Below are 17,014 nucleotides of genomic sequence, written 5' to 3' on the forward strand. Positions count from 1 at the left end.
ACAGAATCACAGAACCATAGAATTGAGTTGGAACCTTTGAAGGCCATCTGGTCCAAACCTCCTGCAACGAACAGGGACACCTACAGCTCCATCAGGTGCTCAGAGCCCTGTGCAGCCTGTCTTTGAGCGTCTCCAGGGACGGGGCATCCACCACCTCTCTGGGAAACCTGTGCCAGTGCCTCACCATGGTTAGTGCAAAAAACTGCCTGATATCCAGCCTAAACCTGCCCTCCTTTAGGTTGAAACTGTTTCCCCATGTCCTATCACAACAGACCCTGCTGAAGAGACTGTCCCCTTCTTTCTTATATTGGTAAAGCGAGCTTTAATACAGGTGTCTCCATTTGGTGTTAGTAACGAGATTCACAAAGTTTCATCTTTATACTGTCATTCAGAGGACACGCTGTTGATTTCTCCAGGAATGGGCAAAATTATGGTCTGGCAGCTGATGCCCAGCAGGAGAACACCTCTCTCCTCTATGTGAAAGTAAGCACGCTCCAAGTCCTTCACACTTCTGTTGAACTCAGTGGAAATCGGCCGAATAATTGAAAAGTTATCACACAGCCAAAGCCAAAGAGCACACTTACAAAGCCTCATTTATTTTGAAACGAAGCTACGGAAAGCAACAGCGTTAGACAGCCCCGCCCCGTTCGCCCACCATGGAGGTAGGCCCGGCCCGACCTCGGCGCGTCGCCATGGCGACGCCCCAGGCCCCGCCCCCGGCGCCCCCCGCGGAGCAATGGCGAGGCCGCGTCTGCGTCACGTGAGGGCGCTCGTGCGCCGGCGGACGTGGCCTGTCCCCACAGTGCTCCGCGGCCGCCGTGGCGGTGCTGGGGTGGCGCCGCGCTCCACTCCGTTCCGGTGAGGCTCCCCGCGGCCGTTGCCATGGCGACGCGGCCAGTATGCGGGCCTGAGGGAGGGCGAGGGGCGGTCGGGGCCGGGCATGGCGGGCAGCGGGGCCGTCTGCCGCCCCGGTGGGCTCCGGGCCTGTGCGCGGGGTGTCCGGGTGGGCCGAGGCCTTGCTGTCCCGTGTGCGCCGGGAACGGTTATACCGGGGTGGTTAGAGCAGCTGGTTAGAAGGATTGGGATACACGCCGCTTTCTGGGGCTTCTAGGCGCTGCCTTAGTGCTGAGTGCCAGCACAACAGAAGCGAACGAGACGGTGGTTGAATCTGGCTTAAAAAAGACGGGCTGTGGTTTCCATCATCCAGCTCTTGGGAAGGGACGGGCCTGGGGCCACGTGTCGTTTGTTAATGTGTTGGAGGCTGACGTGTGGTAAACGGGCCGGCGCGGGGCGGCTGGGACAGCGCAGGAATGGCCGCGCTTCCCTGCATAGGGCCGGGGTTTGCTCTTCCCAGCGCTCGCCCAGGCCCTGTTTGCGGTGTCGGTGTGAGGGAGGTCAGTGAAGACGTGCCGGTAGCCGGCGGAGCACAGCGGGGTGCTTCTGTAGAGAGCTCTCCCTGTCAGTCCCTGGGGTTCAGAGTCTCCCTGAGCAGTGCGGTGGTTTAGTTTTAAGACCCCGTGTAGTTTCTTGGTGAACTTTGCAAGTTGCTTCTTGAATTTGCTTGACATCCCGGCATCCTGTGATGAGCAATTCCACCAGCTAACTGCACGTTCCATGAAGAACTGTCTGTGTTACCACGAGCCCAACGCCTGGCAGTGCCCTCAGGTCTTACATAGTACGAGACAGCAAACCCCATCCCTCTCGTTTCTCCATACCTGTGATGGCTTTATAGACCATTCATGGTGTGAGTGCAGTCTTTCGTTATCTTCAGATGTTCGAAGGACATAGATTTATTTTTTTCTTTGGAGGAAAACCTATGGAACTTGAAATGGTGTGGTGAATTAATGTGTGCACTTTTGAAAAGAAGTTTAAAAAAGACAATTAGTTCTGAAACCAGTCCCATGTCTAATGCACTTTTCTCAGTCTGTCCCTCAGTATGTCACTTTATGTCACCACCTGATGCCTTCTGTGAAGCCGTGTTGTTTTGAGAACTGCTTAAGGCGGCTTTTTTCAAAGGTTTAATAAACTTTTAAAAATATTTTCAAGTGAGGCTGAATGTTTTGTTACAGTATAGGTACCGTGTATCACTGTATGTACATGTGATTTTTGCAGCAGCATGGTATTTCTTTTATTGACTTCATTTTTAGGTAGCTTTCTGGTCGTGCTACAAGGAAGCTGAGGAAAAGAAATGTATCTTCTCACTGAGCGGGTTTTCAAAATGATGATAATGGAAGCTGATTAACTGTTGATATTAAGACATATACAGTTTTTTCCCTGTGTGATTTCATAGTACACGGAGAGAACTGGCAGATTTCACTGTTGTCTTGTCTTCTGTGACAGACTAATTTCTTAAAATAGGAGTCCTGAGGAATGTAACTGTTTTCGTTCTAGATTTATGCAAATATTTATTTAAGATAGACATCTAAATGGAAAGAATACCTCTAATGGGTTCATTATCATGCCCACGCATACATTCTGTTGTTAGAGGTACTTTTTTATCCTTAACTGCAGAACAGCTATTATTAGACTGAACACTGAGAGCCTGAATGCTCTGGAAATACAGCTGTGGTCATGTTGTGCTACATTCCTAAATTTTCCAATCGGAGGAAGTAATAAATTAATTGAATTTAGCACGTGAAGTGGATGGTAGGATTCAGACACAAGGCAACGTTATTCTGCATTAGTAATGTACTGTATAGTTGGTTATGTATTTGTTCCCAAATGGCTGAAGTAATGGGGCTTCCTCAGCTTCTCATAAGGAGCACTGAAACATTTTCATATGACTTGAGTACCCCTGTGTGATCTCGCTGGGTGTGTTCAGGCCTTTCCAACGAGCGTGCCCTCACAAGAAAAGCTTAAGAACGTAGTCTGCCAGTAAATACATTTGTTATTTATTTCTGTTTGTTCTTATCTCATCAGATGGCACAAGATGAGCTGTAACGATCATTTCGAAAGTGAACAGAGTAATATTTTTCCTTCTGAGAGCTGGCAACAGGATTCCGAGCTTCTCCTGCAGTGCCGTCATATTCCCTTTTCCTAGAATGGGGCATGGAGTTACGTTCCTGTTTTCACTTTAGCTGCTAATGAAGTTATTTACTTCATCAGAAGAAATGCAGATCCATGAAATTACATTTTGCGCAAGTAAGTTAATGAGGGGAATTTTAAACTTTGCTGTCCAATTACTGTTCTTATGTTCGTATTGATACAGCTCCCAGAAGTTCCTTTCAAAATTGGGTTCCAAGTGATAGAAGTGATTATTATCTGAGAGCCATTGCAGTTTAAAGCTCCTCTGCAGTTTTGTCAAACTGTGGAGCTGCTGCCATGGGCATGTGGCTAGCAGTAAAGAATACGAGTGCCGTGTGTATTCTGTATGAATTGTCCTGCTGGGAGCATATACATTAATTTAAGCACAGAAAGAGGAAAGTTTCTAGAACTGCAGGTTACATTAACTCTGGGAAGTCCTGAAGTTATGTTTTCTGGTTGCTTTTATTTATTTATTTATTTTTGGCACATTTTGCTGATCAAAGCACTTTGTACAGTCGGGATTTCTGTAATGAAACGGTGAAATGACAAGCACGCCTTACAGAGCTCAGAGGCACTCAGTAGGCCACCAACAATGTTGGCTTCTGCTGCTGTTCCAAACTCAGTGCGTAGCTAACCTGCAGCATCTCAAAACAGGCCAAAGTTTGCTGATGAGGCTGAGTTTCTTAAGTCGGAAATTTCAACAAATCTTCAGTGTTTTTAGTAGTACATGTCTTTCTCAGCAGTAAACATAACACAAACAACCTCAATATTTATTATTACTCAGTAAGTATCCTTATTTATACACTTTGTGGAGTGGGAACGTGGAGAGATGAGAGTTCAGGGGAAAACCAGCTGTTTCATTTATTTTCTTCTAAGAAGAGGCATTGCTGTTTGGGGAGAATTTGGATTCCCAAGTTTTCAGAATCCAGTCCTTGAGTTGCTAAGGCTCGTAAAGCACTGTTAATGTCATGGTTTGAAAGGTGCCATGAACACGTCAATATTGCACACTAAAGCATATTTCAGTTGTATTCAGAAATCTGTTTTCTGTTTCAGTTTATGTCTATGTGAAACTTCAGCAGCATCATTTGAGGGAGGCCAAAACCACTTTTATCATCATTTCTGAAGTGATAGGTGTAGCAAATGGTAGGAGTCAGCGGAGCAGTGTTAGGAGCTGATGAGGAAGTGTTTGCTTTTGGCTTTGGATGGATTCTAGCAGTTCGCCCACTTGTCAGAGTAATCCTTCTTCTAAAAAATCTGCATAAAGCTTGTCTTGATAAACTTTTGCATGTTTTGATTTAACGTGAGGTTTGAAGAACTTGAAAGTTTTAAACTTGTCATCTCTGTTGAAAGACTGTCTACAGGGTGGGTGTTTATACAGTTTATAGTGTTAGTTGCCTGCTAGAATTTTTCTCCTTTTGGGTGGGAAATGTTTAAATACATGATTTTTTTTCTTCTTTAAGTGGCTAGATTCCCCAAAGCTTTAATTGTTACACTTGGAGAATTCAATACTGGAAAAGCACACAGGCTTTGCAAACACCTTCTCAGCCTGCCCAGTATTTGTGTGTTACTGACAGACACGTTTCACAGATGTAAAAGTGGAGACCCAGATAAGAAGGGAGACACGTTATGTTTAAGAAATTCTGCTGTGATCTGGGAGAGCTGGATTACCTTCCTTGCTGTCTTTATTCCTTGATTTTTATTATTTGATAGCATCTCTATTTGTCAAGGTACTTCAGCAAGCGCTCAGTAACAGTTTCATGAAAATGCATCAGCACCATTACTTGATCACGACCTGGATATATTTTCTATCTGATGTATGCTTATAGTGCCCATTTTTCCTATCCAGCTGTTGTTCTGGTTTGTTTGCGCTATTGTTCTTCTCTCATTTAAAAAAAATTAAAACTCTCAGCTTGAAGAATGCAATTATGGCAGTGCTAAGGCTGAGTGATAGTGTGTCACCCTCCATAGGTATCGCTGGGTGAGGATTTATGGCAATTCAGATGAAAAATGTTTGAAAACGTGACATGAAATTTATTGTTGCTTTGTGCGTTACGTAGACTAATAGGTCCTCTTCACTTAGGACTTCAATCTGAGTCATAGCTGCAAATTATCCCCCGGTCCCATTTTAGGGTTGAGCCCAACGCAGAGTTTGGACAGTTTGATTAATCTCCATTAACTCCTTTGTGTTTAGTTTGACCTTAATTCTGATTCGTCTCCTCGTGTATTTCTGAGTTCACGTTGTGTTTTGCTTTAGGTTGCCGTTAACTCTGTTGGCAATGTCTATGATTTTATCTGCCTCTGTGGTCCGTGTGAGGGATGGACTCCCACTGTCTGCATCTACCGATTATGATCAAAGCACGGGAGTGCAGGAATGTAGGAAATACTTTAAAATGCTCTCAAAGAAACTTTCTCAGCTTCCTGATAGATGTACTCTGAAAACTGGGCAGTACAACATAAAGTAAGGCTTCTCTTCTGTATATGTAACTTCTTTTTTATACGTAGCATCCTTTATCTGTCTGTGAAGTTAACACTTGTACGCTAGAAATGGTTAATCAAAATAACTGTAGAATCACCACGGTTGGGAAGGACCTCCAAGGTCATCCAATCCAACCGTCCGCCTGCCACCAGTATTTCCCCACCTAACCATGTCCTAAACACTGACTAAAACTAAATTGATTTTCTTCTAGAATAGAGTTTGACTTTTCAGTAAGCATTAATTCCTTTGTTATCCCAGTTTTTTGCTTTTCTGATTGTAGAGTATGAGATTAAACTAGTGAAGCTGCCTGTTACCCAGATAGAGATTTGCAATTCTGGATTTGTTTTCTCAATTACAGCTTTATCAGTTCTCTGGGAGTAAGTTACATGATGTTGTGCACTGAAAACTATCCCAGTGTTTTGGCTTTCTGCTTCCTGGATGAGCTTCAGAAAGAGTTCATCACTACCTACAATATGATGAAGACAAACACTGCTGTCAGACCGTATTGTTTTATAGAGTTTGGTAAGGATCTGATTTCTTTTCATGCTCATTCTCACACTGACTCAAATGCTTATTTAAATAGATATGCAACTTAATATACACAAAACAAAAGTACACAAGGCAGCTTGTAGCTGTGCTTCAGGTGGATTTGGAATCTGATGTAACTCCCATTAGGCTCAGTTTAAAAGGAAACAACTTCTCTGGGCTTTAAATTAGGCTACTGGAGTTTTATGCAAACTCATTCAGGTAGGTTTTGGTTCATACCTTGTGTGACCAAATCCAGAGTTCAGCTTCTCCTAGTTAATCATACACAGAGCTGATGACTTTGTACCTGTTGGCATACTGAACCTGTAAAGGCATGGAGCTTCATAAACTTCTCAAGTAAAAGATTGCGATTTCTTGTTGGCTCTTGGCTATGCTGCAGTTTTTGTTTGGTGCATGGAAGGGAGGTATTTTTATTTGCCTGATGGTAGGCATTTAATCTTCTGTCACGCAAGCTCCTGATACAACTAATCTCGTATAAACCTGGTTGCAGCTCTTATGGATTCAGTTAATATCTGTTGCTTTAATACTGTAAGTTGTGTGTTATTTTAAGTATTCTTATAAATGCCTCACAGCAAAAAAAACAACAGTTTTAAAGGAGGTTATGATACATATAAATATCTAACTAATATCGAGGAAATAATCTAGTTAATTTCTATCTGTAATTCACTCAGTCCATTAGTAACAATGTTTGTGTAATGTTTGTTTATAAAGATTTCCTTGAAAATTTTTCTATGCTTTCATTTTACTAATTGTTGAGTTAGAACGTATGGCTATTACAGTCTTTATATTGGTATAATGTAGCATTGTTTTTCTCTGCCTGAATGTTTTGCAAGTACGTTTCATACCCAAGTTTATACTTGAATTCAGGAGTTAATTTTCTCATAAGGAGATTTACCAACCTAGCAGAAAAGCTAGAATAAGTGCAGTAAATCTATTGTATTAGCAATTCTTTCAGTATCATGCAGTGAAACATGTTGAGTTTATTCACAATTATAAAGTAATTAGCTTTCTAGAGATTCATTTTTTTTTTCTGCAGAATTAAATAGCACATGATATATTAGTCACAAAACTGAAATAGTATTGGAATGTTCCAAGTTAAATGTAGGCATTTCAAACCATCTATTGAAATTTGGGAACTAGGTAGCGCATAAAGCTGCATGGTTTGGGATTACTTTAGGAACAGAAGCCCATAAGGATATAACTTTGATTTTACATTTTACGCAGATAATTTCATTCAGAGGACCAAACAGAGATACAACAACACACGTTCGTTATCGACAAAGATGAACCTTGCTGACATGCAGACAGAAATCAAACTGAGGCCGCCTTATCAAATTTCCCTGTCGGAACTTGGTTCAGCTAATGGGTTTACACACTTATCTGCAGCAGAGTATAGGGGTACCGGTAAGATATCTGCAGGTAGGTTTCAGACTTCTCTATTTGTATCCTTAAATGAAAAAGACACAGAGTTGGTTTTCTTTTGATGTTTGTTTTCTTCAAAAAAAAAAAAAAAAAAAAGGTTTTTCACTGTGGTGTTCTTCAAGCATAAAATGCCACGATATAACATGTAGTTTAGCTTAGATACCTATTTTGTTCTCTAGTGCTCATCTTTTCAAGGCACTCCTAGAGAGATATGGGCCTATTCAATGGGCAGCTTATTGACGGAAAAAATCTGCATGAAAATAAGCAAATGAAGAGGAGCACTTAACGAGATCATTGTGGTTTTTTTTTTTTTCCACATTCTGTGATTTATCACAATTTTGGTAATTTCTGCCCAGTGGGATGCAGTGATGGCCAAAGCTGAGAGCATACTGCTATGAGTTACAACATCTCTTTGGAATTTCACAATCGCAGATACTTCCTGAGAGCTGTGCTAAAAAGTTCTGTCTGAAATAAGTGCTTTATGTGTGATGTCAATAATAGCCATTTTGTATTACTTGTCATATTCACTTATTTTTTTTTTTTTTAAACTTCAGTTGACATCATGTAGGAAGTAAATATGGCGTGATGTGGTTGCTAACTGAGCTAAAAGTTTTCCTAAGATTTCTGACATTAAGTGAATGCTCTGAATCAGTTTGTAACTGGAAAAATTATAAACAGCAAGCATTTGTTTATTGGGAATTCTGCCTGCATCGAAGTTGGCTGTAGGTTTTAACTGTCTGTGATGTGGCAGATGATCATCCAGTTTATTTTTTCCCACCTCACTGCAGCTTGTTTGTACAGAAGCAGTTCTGTTGTCCTCTTTTATTCCATCTTGGTTTCTGTTCTTTTTCCCCTTTCAGTTACTTGTAAAATTCTTCTTCCTCTGAATTCCATGCCTCTCTGTTCAGTTATCCATTTCCTTCCTTGAGTTGCTGTAGAACTTACCATCAGAGGGCTGTACGTTATGAAAGGTCTGCACTTTCCTCTTCCTTCAGCTCTTCCAATTTTAGATCCTATCGAATAGTTGTGTCTTGAATGTGACAGTCTTTTGAGCAAGTCCGCTGACACCTTCATAATTCTTTACAATCGTTAATTCTCTCCGTCCTTGAAAAGAACTTTCTTCAGGTGTTTGCTTCCCAGTCTGTTAACTGGACTTCAGAATTTCCCCTTTGTTCTAAGGACAACGTCTCACAAGAAGATGCGCTCTGTGTAGTGGAACTTCCTGCATATGCTGTCCTGTTAAAAGCAAGGCATGCTATAAGTGAACTGAGTACAAGAAATAAATTGGATAGGAAGTTAGGCACAAATGTTGTTGTGTAGCATGGTGGAATTTAATGTGTTTTGGTTGTGCTGATGAACCATTATCTGTTACTTTCTTCTACCTGGAGTTGGGTATGTATCCAAGGTGTAGTGCTTCAGCCTCTTACCACTATGTGGTTGACCACAGCAATCCTTTTCCTGTACTGAAAGACGTTGTGTGCAGTGAGTAATAGGGCTGGCTATTCATCTGTGAAGCAGGAAGGGCAGATTATGGGTAGGATTTTGTTTCAAACATATATGTAGGCGTTGACAGGAATTAGAAACAGGGTGACAGCATGCTGATATGTGAAATTTTAGGTATTTATTTGGTTAGGATAGATGGATTATTTTCTGAGCCTTTTTTCCAACAAAGGAACAGTTCTCAGATTAAAATGCCTTTTTGTCTGGTGGTGTACCCATTTTTTTTTTTCACTAAGTAAATGTTCTTCCAAGTAACATAGTATCTTATGTCGTGTAAATTTCCTACATTGTTGTCTGAGCTTTGGAGTTTAGTTCAGAATTTCTGGTTTCTTTGAGCCTTGGCTCGCTTAAGAGGGGTTTTTATTTTGATACAGCAGTTATGATCCCTCTAAGATCTGTAGATGTGCTGACTTGCAGGCAGCTAATCTGACACTCCTTCATTCTTATGGTTTTGCCTTCGTTTTTCTGTATTTAAATGACTTTTTTTTCCACTGATAGTAAAATAGATTTATTAAGCCCTGGGGAGCTTCAGGACGTCAGTAGCACTTTAAAGTTTTTAGGTTTATTTGTTGGTTTTAATAAGAGGGAAACATTATAATTTCACGCTTCTTCAGAGCCCCTCTTGTTTAACTGACAACACTGTTTGCTTTTCCTCCACATGGTTCCAAAGAGGCATTTTAAACACTGTAACACATGCTGCTTTACAGTAACCTGGTTACACAGTGTGGAGAGCTGCACATGGGTTGTCAGGACTCACCAGAGAGCTGGTTTTATTCACTAGCTAATGAAACACAGGGACTTCAGAGCAAAAGCAGTCACAGAAGCCCTTAGCTCTTTGCTGCACTCTAGATGAGATTGTCTTCTTAGAAAAGAGAAGTTATGAGTCACAGTTAAAGAACGGTTTGGTGTGGAGGTACCGTATCTAACCGTAGCAGAGCAGTTTGTAGTAGTTCCAAGTTCATAGAATTGTAGAATGACCTGGGCTGGAAGGAACCTCAAGGATCATCAAGCTCCAAAACCCGTACTGCAGGCCAGGCTGTCAACATCTACATCTAATACCAGACCAGGCTGCCCACGGCCCCATCCAACCTGGCCTTGAACATTTCCAGGGACGGGGCATCCACAACTTCTCTGGGCAGCCTGTTCCAGCACTTCACCACTCTGATAGTAAAGAACTTCCCCCTGATATCCAACCTTAATCTTCCCTCCTTCAACTTAAAACCATTTCCCCTTGTCCTACCATTGTCTACCCCTGTAAAGAGTTGACTCCCCTCCTGTTTGTAGGCTCCCTTTAGGTACTGGAAGGCTGCAATGAGGTCACCCTGCAGCCTTCTCTTCCCCAGGCTGAACGAGCCCAACTCCCCCTGCCTGTCTTCGTGGGGGAGGTGCTCCAGCCCCCTGATCATCAAGTTCTAGTAGTATTCCCCTAAGTTTGGTATTAAATACTGAATGTAGCACAAGTGAGCTAACAGAACTCGATTGTGCTGTGAGTTATCACAGACTGGTAGTCAGACAGCCCTGTCTGCTTATCAGTGTGAAGCAGCTTTTGTCTTTTTTTTGTTTTGTTTTGTTTAGTTTCTGCAACTTCATAAACTGGATGTGTTCAGAGCAGGCAGCCAGGATTGACACCCCTCTCTCCATTAGTGTTGTGGCTCATTAACCTCATTGTTCACATCTTTACACTTGGGTGGTTCGAACAGAGTGATTTAGGCATGGTTCAGCAGTCCTTCTGTTTTCCCAGTGTTGCTAAGAGTTTTGCGTAGTTTTTTTCATCTTTGCTTTCTGTTATTAATTATGGAAAAGGACAGTAATGGCAAACATAGACAACTGTTACGTACTTGTGACTTTAAGATAAGCCCAAAGGAAAGACTGTTTTAATTTCAGTGTACTTCTAAACACTGTCTGGAAGGCCTGTGTGAGGTTTTAAGGTTGGTAATGAGCTGTAGTTTCAGAACTCTCTAATGTTTCTTCCTTTGGTAGTACTTCCTGGCTGCATTTTTTTTTTTAAGGTAGAGGAGTGTAATAGGTTCTGCCTCAGAGTGTTCCAGCTCAGCAAGCAGCTAAATAGGTCTTGATAGTTCTACTAATGCATTAATGTTAAAGAAAAAGGAAGGTTGTGAGAGGAGCTCCTAAGTGTGTGACCTATTACCTGGCTGCTAATTGTGGACAAATTTTACTAGCAAGTGCATCATTTGCCATTGATTTCCTGGCACATTTAAGCAGCTTTTCAGGACCTCACTGAATAAATTGAATGTACAGAGTTAAAGACTAAATATAGTGAGACAGGCTCATCTTAGATTAATTGAAGGAAAATATGCTTCCCTTCAAACTTTAAAATGTTCCCTTTTCTTTAAAAAAAAAAAAAAAAAAAATTAAAATTTAAAAAGTACATTTAATGGTTTGCTTCAGCAGTCTCCTGAACAAGAAGACACTGAAAAATTAGATTAATATTTTACTAAATTTCTTAACCTACCACTTTTACTGATTTCTATTTTTTTGTTGTCTTTGATTTGCAGCCCCTCACCAACGTCTGGAACCTGTGACTCTGCCCGGGATCGTCTCATTTGTACTTAGTCTGTTGTGCGGAGCTTTGAATTTAATCCGTGGCTTTCATGCCATAGAAAGTCTTCTACAGGTATTGTACCATGTTATGAATGTAAGAGTTGTGCATCCTAGTAATCATACTGTCATCTCAGAACGTGCTTGCTATGTGAAGCAAGTCTTGCCAGTTTCATTTTCACACATATGGGTTGTGAGGTCGGGTCGTTATTTATGACACTTGTATTGTTTATGAACTGTGTATCCTTTCTGAGAGTGCTGCGTGGTTCATTAATGTTGGGAGCTGCAGAAGTAATGGAAGGTGAGTGACTGACACCCTCTGTAGGTGCTTTGGTAGCAGTGAGTATGTGAACATCATGTTCTTTTTTCAATATTTGTACCTGGAAAGCCATTTTGTAAAAACCTTCTTTAGTAAACCTTTCTGTGTTTCTGTTTATTTTTAATAAACCTTAGTCGGGTTACTTATGTTTCTTGGTGTTCTGAAAGGATCGATGTAAGGGAAACTGCCAAGTGATTTCTTTTTTCCAAACAAAAATGTACAAAAAAGTACCCCTCGCACCTCTCACACACTTATTTGCTTATGTGAACTCTACTCAAACCTGCATTCCAATTATTTGCACAGTTTTATATAAAGATTAAACGAAACAGTAATGTTGGACGTCTCAGCACTTCCTAAAGACTAATGAATAGTTGAGCAAGATGAGTGAAAGTGCCCCATGCCAGGGCCTTCTTGGCAGGTGGCTGGGATTTTTGACCCAGCGTTTGATCTGGACGTTAGCCAAACTCTGATACAGCTTCAGCAAATATGCATTGGCTGTGAGGCAAAGATTTGCCCATGGCTTAGGAGCGTATTGTATTGTATAGGTCAGTTTGATCATAGGATCATAGGATGGTTTGGGTTGGAAGGGACCTTTAAGACCGTCTAGTTCCAGCCTCCTGCTGTAGGCAGGGACACGTCCCACTAGAGCAGGTTGCTCAAAGCCCCAGCCAGCCTGGCCTTTATGTGCAGGTGTACATGTTGTTGTTGTTTTGTTGTTGCTTTTGTTTTTTATACACAGAGTGGAAACATCTGTACGTATCAAGTATTTTTTTTCAATCTTTTCCTTCAAGGAAACTTAATTTTCTAATAATCTGACAAACTCCTTTTGTTTGTTCTTGTGGCCATTGATGCAGAGTGGCCTGCATTGTTTTCTGTGTAGCATTTTACCACACCCTAGTGGCCACTTTGTGTCTTTCTCTTTTACCTTGTTTCCCATTCTTCGAAGCTGCAGGAGAGTACATTTGAGCGAAGCTGTTTTTAAAGGCTGTTAACGGTGTTTAGACTTGAATTTTCAGAGGCATCTGGAGAGTGTCCAGTGCTAACTTTGATTTAGCTTATTACAGGAATCCGTATAAATCTCTGTGTAAGGCTGTCTTAACATACAGTGATGAAGAACTGCCATTGGTAAGACGTGGTATTTCATTGAGACATTGTAAAACATTGCTTTTTGCTTTATTTCCACAGAATGAAGGTGAAGATTTCAGCTACATTATTGCATTTTTTCTTGGAACAGCAGCCTGTTTGTACCAGGTGTGTTCTAGCGCTTGCCTGATTCACTAGAGTTGAGACACATCACTCAGTCATGCCTAAATGTCAACACAGAATCATAGAATTTTAGGAAAACACATTTTCCTAAATGTCACAGCTACTTGGATAACGTAATTGTAAAAATAATTTCTGTATTTTAATGCATTGATCATAAACTGTCACGTAATAGATTCATGCATGCATCTTCTGTTTGCTGACATGTTTTTCCAGGTAGTTGATTAAGAGATCTGGTGTACTTTATCTGTTAAGGTCTCAAGCAATGGAGATTGTATTGTTTACTTCAAGTACTAGCTTCATAGCTTAGGTGAATCTAACACTTCTTTTCTTTGGAAGGATTTGAAGTATATATAGGCACTGCACCCAAGAATTTCCCCCACTTAATACATTCTCGTGCATCTCTTTCCTTTTGAAGTCATTCAGCCACTTTCCACTGTGTTTTCCATTTCCTATCTGATATTTTGTGCTTATGGTTCATGTTGGTAGGCTTTCCATAAAGTAACCCCAATAAATTATATCGTTCGACTGCAAGTGTAAAAGGCTTTGGCATTTTTGGAGGAGCATAACTTAATTCAAAGAATTAAGTATAATTTCTGTGGCATAGATAAAACATAGCAAATAAAGAACCAAGAAGAACATACTTAGATAATCTGATGATGAATTTGGTTAAAAATTGGTGTGAATATGGTTATTTGCTCTGTGGGAGCAGATTTGGATTGAAAATTAAACCTAAATGATGATGGTATTTTCCTTGCAGCCCAGTAGAAACCGTCTTTGACAGATGGAAATAGCTAGAATCCAGAGGAGAGGCACTTCCTTTTTTTTCTCTTTTCTTTTTTGTGGAAATGGAGTAGGTAGAACAATAGCAGAAGTGAAGATAATGCTCACAAAAGAGCGTGGGATGGCTCTGTCCTTTTAGAGATTTTTCCATGTCTTTTCCCCTCTTTCTTCTGAAGAGGACATAGCACTGGGTCTTGTTTCTTCTGAAGCAGAACAAAGAGCGTATTTGTGACCAGAGATGGCCAGGAACGTCCGCTTTACCATGGGCCGCTCATTATTGCATTTGAAATTAATTTTGAGAGAATTGTTTGGAAAAAGGTTTTAATGGAAGCAAAAGGTAATCTTGTATCAATATCATGTGCACTTCACCCTTCCGTAACTGCTGAGTTGACACTGTTGTGACGTGTTCCGTTCAGTTTGACTTGTTTGCAGGGTCTATTTTGGTAATTTATTGCTGACCAGAGGCGTTTCTTTACTGGAAGCTATTTTCCGTGCAATAACACCATTTCTTTTTTTTTCTTCCTGACAGTGTTACCTGTTTGTCTATTACACAGGCTGGAGGAATGCCAAATCCTTCCTGACTTTTGGGTTAATTTGCCTGTGTAACATGTACCTGTATGAACTGCGCAACCTGTGGCAGCTCTTCTTTCACGTGACTGTGGGAGCATTTTCAACGTTGCAAATCCGACTGCGACGGCCGCAGGGGAAGTCCCCAGATTACAATGTCTGACAAGTCCATTGAAGGACATTCAGAGGCAGTCTTGTTCCAACAGATACTCACTCTCAGGAATGTAAAGCTGTTCTCCAAAAGAAGAAGCTGTCTGGATGGCGCTTTTTGGTTTTGTTCCTTTTTTTTAATAAAGCAATGTAAGATGCCTGTGGACGTTTTTCACTTGCTGGTTAAAAAAACCTCTTATTTTAAAGGAACAGCTGAGGACACAAACGAACACAGAACTAGAGGAGAAAAATGGGTCGTATCGTGCAGTGAAATATATGTTGATGGGAGACTCATTTTGGGGAATTTGGTGGCATGAAAAAAGCTTTGCTCAAGAGTGTGTCAATGGAAGGAATGTACAGAGTATGTGTCATGCATATCACGCGAGCTCTTCACTTCCAAAATCAGTTTTGCCTTTGTGAGGCAGTAGAGGATAGGCTAAGTTAATATTAAAAATGCTGTTGCATATTAGCAAACTAGATTTGGAATATGTAAGCTACTAAATTTTGGAATGTTTTGTTACACGTTGACATTAGCGTGTTTTCTTGATTAAAACATAACCTGGAAACTCTTTGTTTTATTGGGATCAGCTTTTTGGCACCCGTGGCCCCCTGTCTAGTGCTATAAACACTTGTGTGTTTTCTCACTTGTGGTTTCCTTTCCGTTATCCTTTGCAAGGGCTCTGTGTGGACAGGGTTCTGTTTCAGTAATGGTCCAAGAAGTTCTGCCACTTCACCCAGGACTTCTGCGCGCTTCCTCTGAGCTGTGGAAAGGTAGAAAGGAGATGGGCTGGCGGGCGAACCGGAGTGACTTGTGCTCGTTGTACTATTGTTCTTTGTATATACTTCTGCAAACGGGGGAATGATGAGCTGAAACCTGAGATAACCAGCTACTGACAGGAAGATAATGTCATATAATCAGTCTGATTAGCATAAATGAAAAAAAAAAAAGGGAATGTTGTCCATTTTTGTGGCCTTATGCTTTTTTTGTGCTGCAGTAGAACCTCTTGGAGCTAGGCTTGTGTTCAGCAGAGCCATTGGATGTTCCTGAAGCTTGTGAATCGACCAGCAAACATCTAGCATTTACAAAATACAGCAGCAGCAGCGCTGGGCCACCATCAGTTACGTTGCTTTTATTTTTGGCAGCTAGGTGGCAGCTATTTGTACGTGATACGCAAGTAGAGAGATTCTCTTGGGTGATGTGGAGTAATGTAAGAATTCACTGATAATCGTTTTTTAAATGTCTTGTGCTGTTGGATTTGGAGACGCAGAGCTTTGCTGTGCTCTCGGGTGTTGTGCTTCCACCAAAATGGTGTGTGCTTCAGTAAGCTGTTCAGAGCTGGATTATCACCAAGAGAGCTAGGTACTTTATGAGCATGGTAAAGCCTGGTTTCTTTTTTCTTGGTTTTACCTAATCTTCTTGACTAAAATGACCTTTCGAGGAACTAAATCAAGTCCAGAACAGCCCTGCTGCCTTTCCTCTTCACCCTGGTTGGTTGGCAGGGAAGTTCTCATGGACACCCAAAATACTGCTCTGTTTTTGACTCTTGCTCTTGTGCATTTGAAGACTTCTCTGTTGCATCGTGTCTTTGGTTTATATGTCAGCAGATCATCTTGTTTTCTCTGTGACCCCTTTCTGCTGTTTCTGAAGCTCCTTTCTTGGGGAATGAAAGCTTCCCTTGCTACACTGTGTGGTGGCATAATTCCATTCCAGTTGTGCTGTGGTCATTAAAGTAGCGGATGATGGGCAGCTGTAGTGACTGAATGCAACTGTTATATAACAGAGGACAGTTGGGTTTTTCTTTACTTGTTTTTATGGCACTGATTAAAAAAAAAAAACCAATTTCACAATGAAAATTCAGTGATGCGTGTTCGGTAAGCCTGACTTCTCATCACGTGCTATTACTATGTGCTAAAAACGTGGCTTAGGAGGATATTACCTTAGCTTGACTGTAATGTCAAGCCGTGCTGAGATGTTGTGTAAGATGAAACGCAAGATAAGTGAGAGCAGCTTAGAGGTGAAAGTTGGCTGATAATTCCCAGGGTTTCCTGTCTGCTTGTAAGAATCCAGTGTTTGGAGAACTAGTAGGTGCTTCTCTGCTGGTAGTTGCAGATGTGAGAGCTGGACTTGTGAAGATGGCTTAATGAAAGGTGAATGCTCTCTGGAGCAACGTGCTTTGTTCTGGTTTGAGTTGCACCAGCCATTCATTGTTGCATGGCTGTTCTGTGGCATCTCGCAGAAGCAGAGCCCACGTCATGCTGCATTTGTGGAGTTTGTCCTCTGTAAGGTTAGAATGGGAACATCCAGCAGCCTCAGTATTGTTTTGTTTGTGTTTTGTTTATGAACAAAAAGTGTCACTTCGTGTTCACTTGCAGTAAAGAACCACACAATGCTTGACTGATTTTCA

At 41.3% G+C, this 17,014-nt stretch overlaps 1 protein-coding gene across 2 annotated transcripts; it reads left to right on the forward strand.

Moving 5' to 3' along the window:
- SEC22A (SEC22 homolog A, vesicle trafficking protein) lies at nt 712-15,175 on the forward strand. Of its 2 annotated transcripts, none has more exons than XM_021397479.1 (8): nt 712-858; nt 2,920-3,141; nt 5,279-5,482; nt 5,859-6,022; nt 7,271-7,465; nt 11,485-11,603; nt 13,032-13,097; nt 14,422-15,175. In XM_021397479.1, the coding sequence occupies exons 3-8, from the start codon at nt 5,301-5,303 to the stop codon at nt 14,620-14,622; spliced, it is 927 nt and encodes a 308-aa protein (XP_021253154.1). In that variant the 5' UTR covers nt 712-858; nt 2,920-3,141; nt 5,279-5,300; the 3' UTR covers nt 14,623-15,175. The 2 variants fall into 2 exon arrangements, with proteins under 2 accessions (XP_021253154.1, XP_021253155.1); XM_021397480.1 differs by lacking the exon at nt 712-858 and adding an exon at nt 1,726-1,744.

The sequence above is a fragment of the Numida meleagris genome, chromosome 5 (genome assembly GCF_002078875.1).
Source record: "Numida meleagris isolate 19003 breed g44 Domestic line chromosome 5, NumMel1.0, whole genome shotgun sequence".
Taxonomy (NCBI): domain Eukaryota; kingdom Metazoa; phylum Chordata; class Aves; order Galliformes; family Numididae; genus Numida; species Numida meleagris.

What these genes read in the sequence shown, in the direction of transcription:
- SEC22A (XM_021397479.1), top strand. Translation starts at nt 5,301, where the DNA reads ATGTCTATGATTTTATCTGCCTCTGTGGTCCGTGTGAGGGATGGACTC. An exon ending in TACCGGTAAGATATCTGCAG is followed by an intron (nt 7,466 to 11,484) that starts GTAGGTTTCAGA and finishes TTTGATTTGCAG; the next exon opens with CCCCTCACCAACGTCTGGAA. An exon ending in CAGCAGCCTGTTTGTACCAG is followed by an intron (nt 13,098 to 14,421) that starts GTGTGTTCTAGC and finishes TCTTCCTGACAG; the next exon opens with TGTTACCTGTTTGTCTATTA.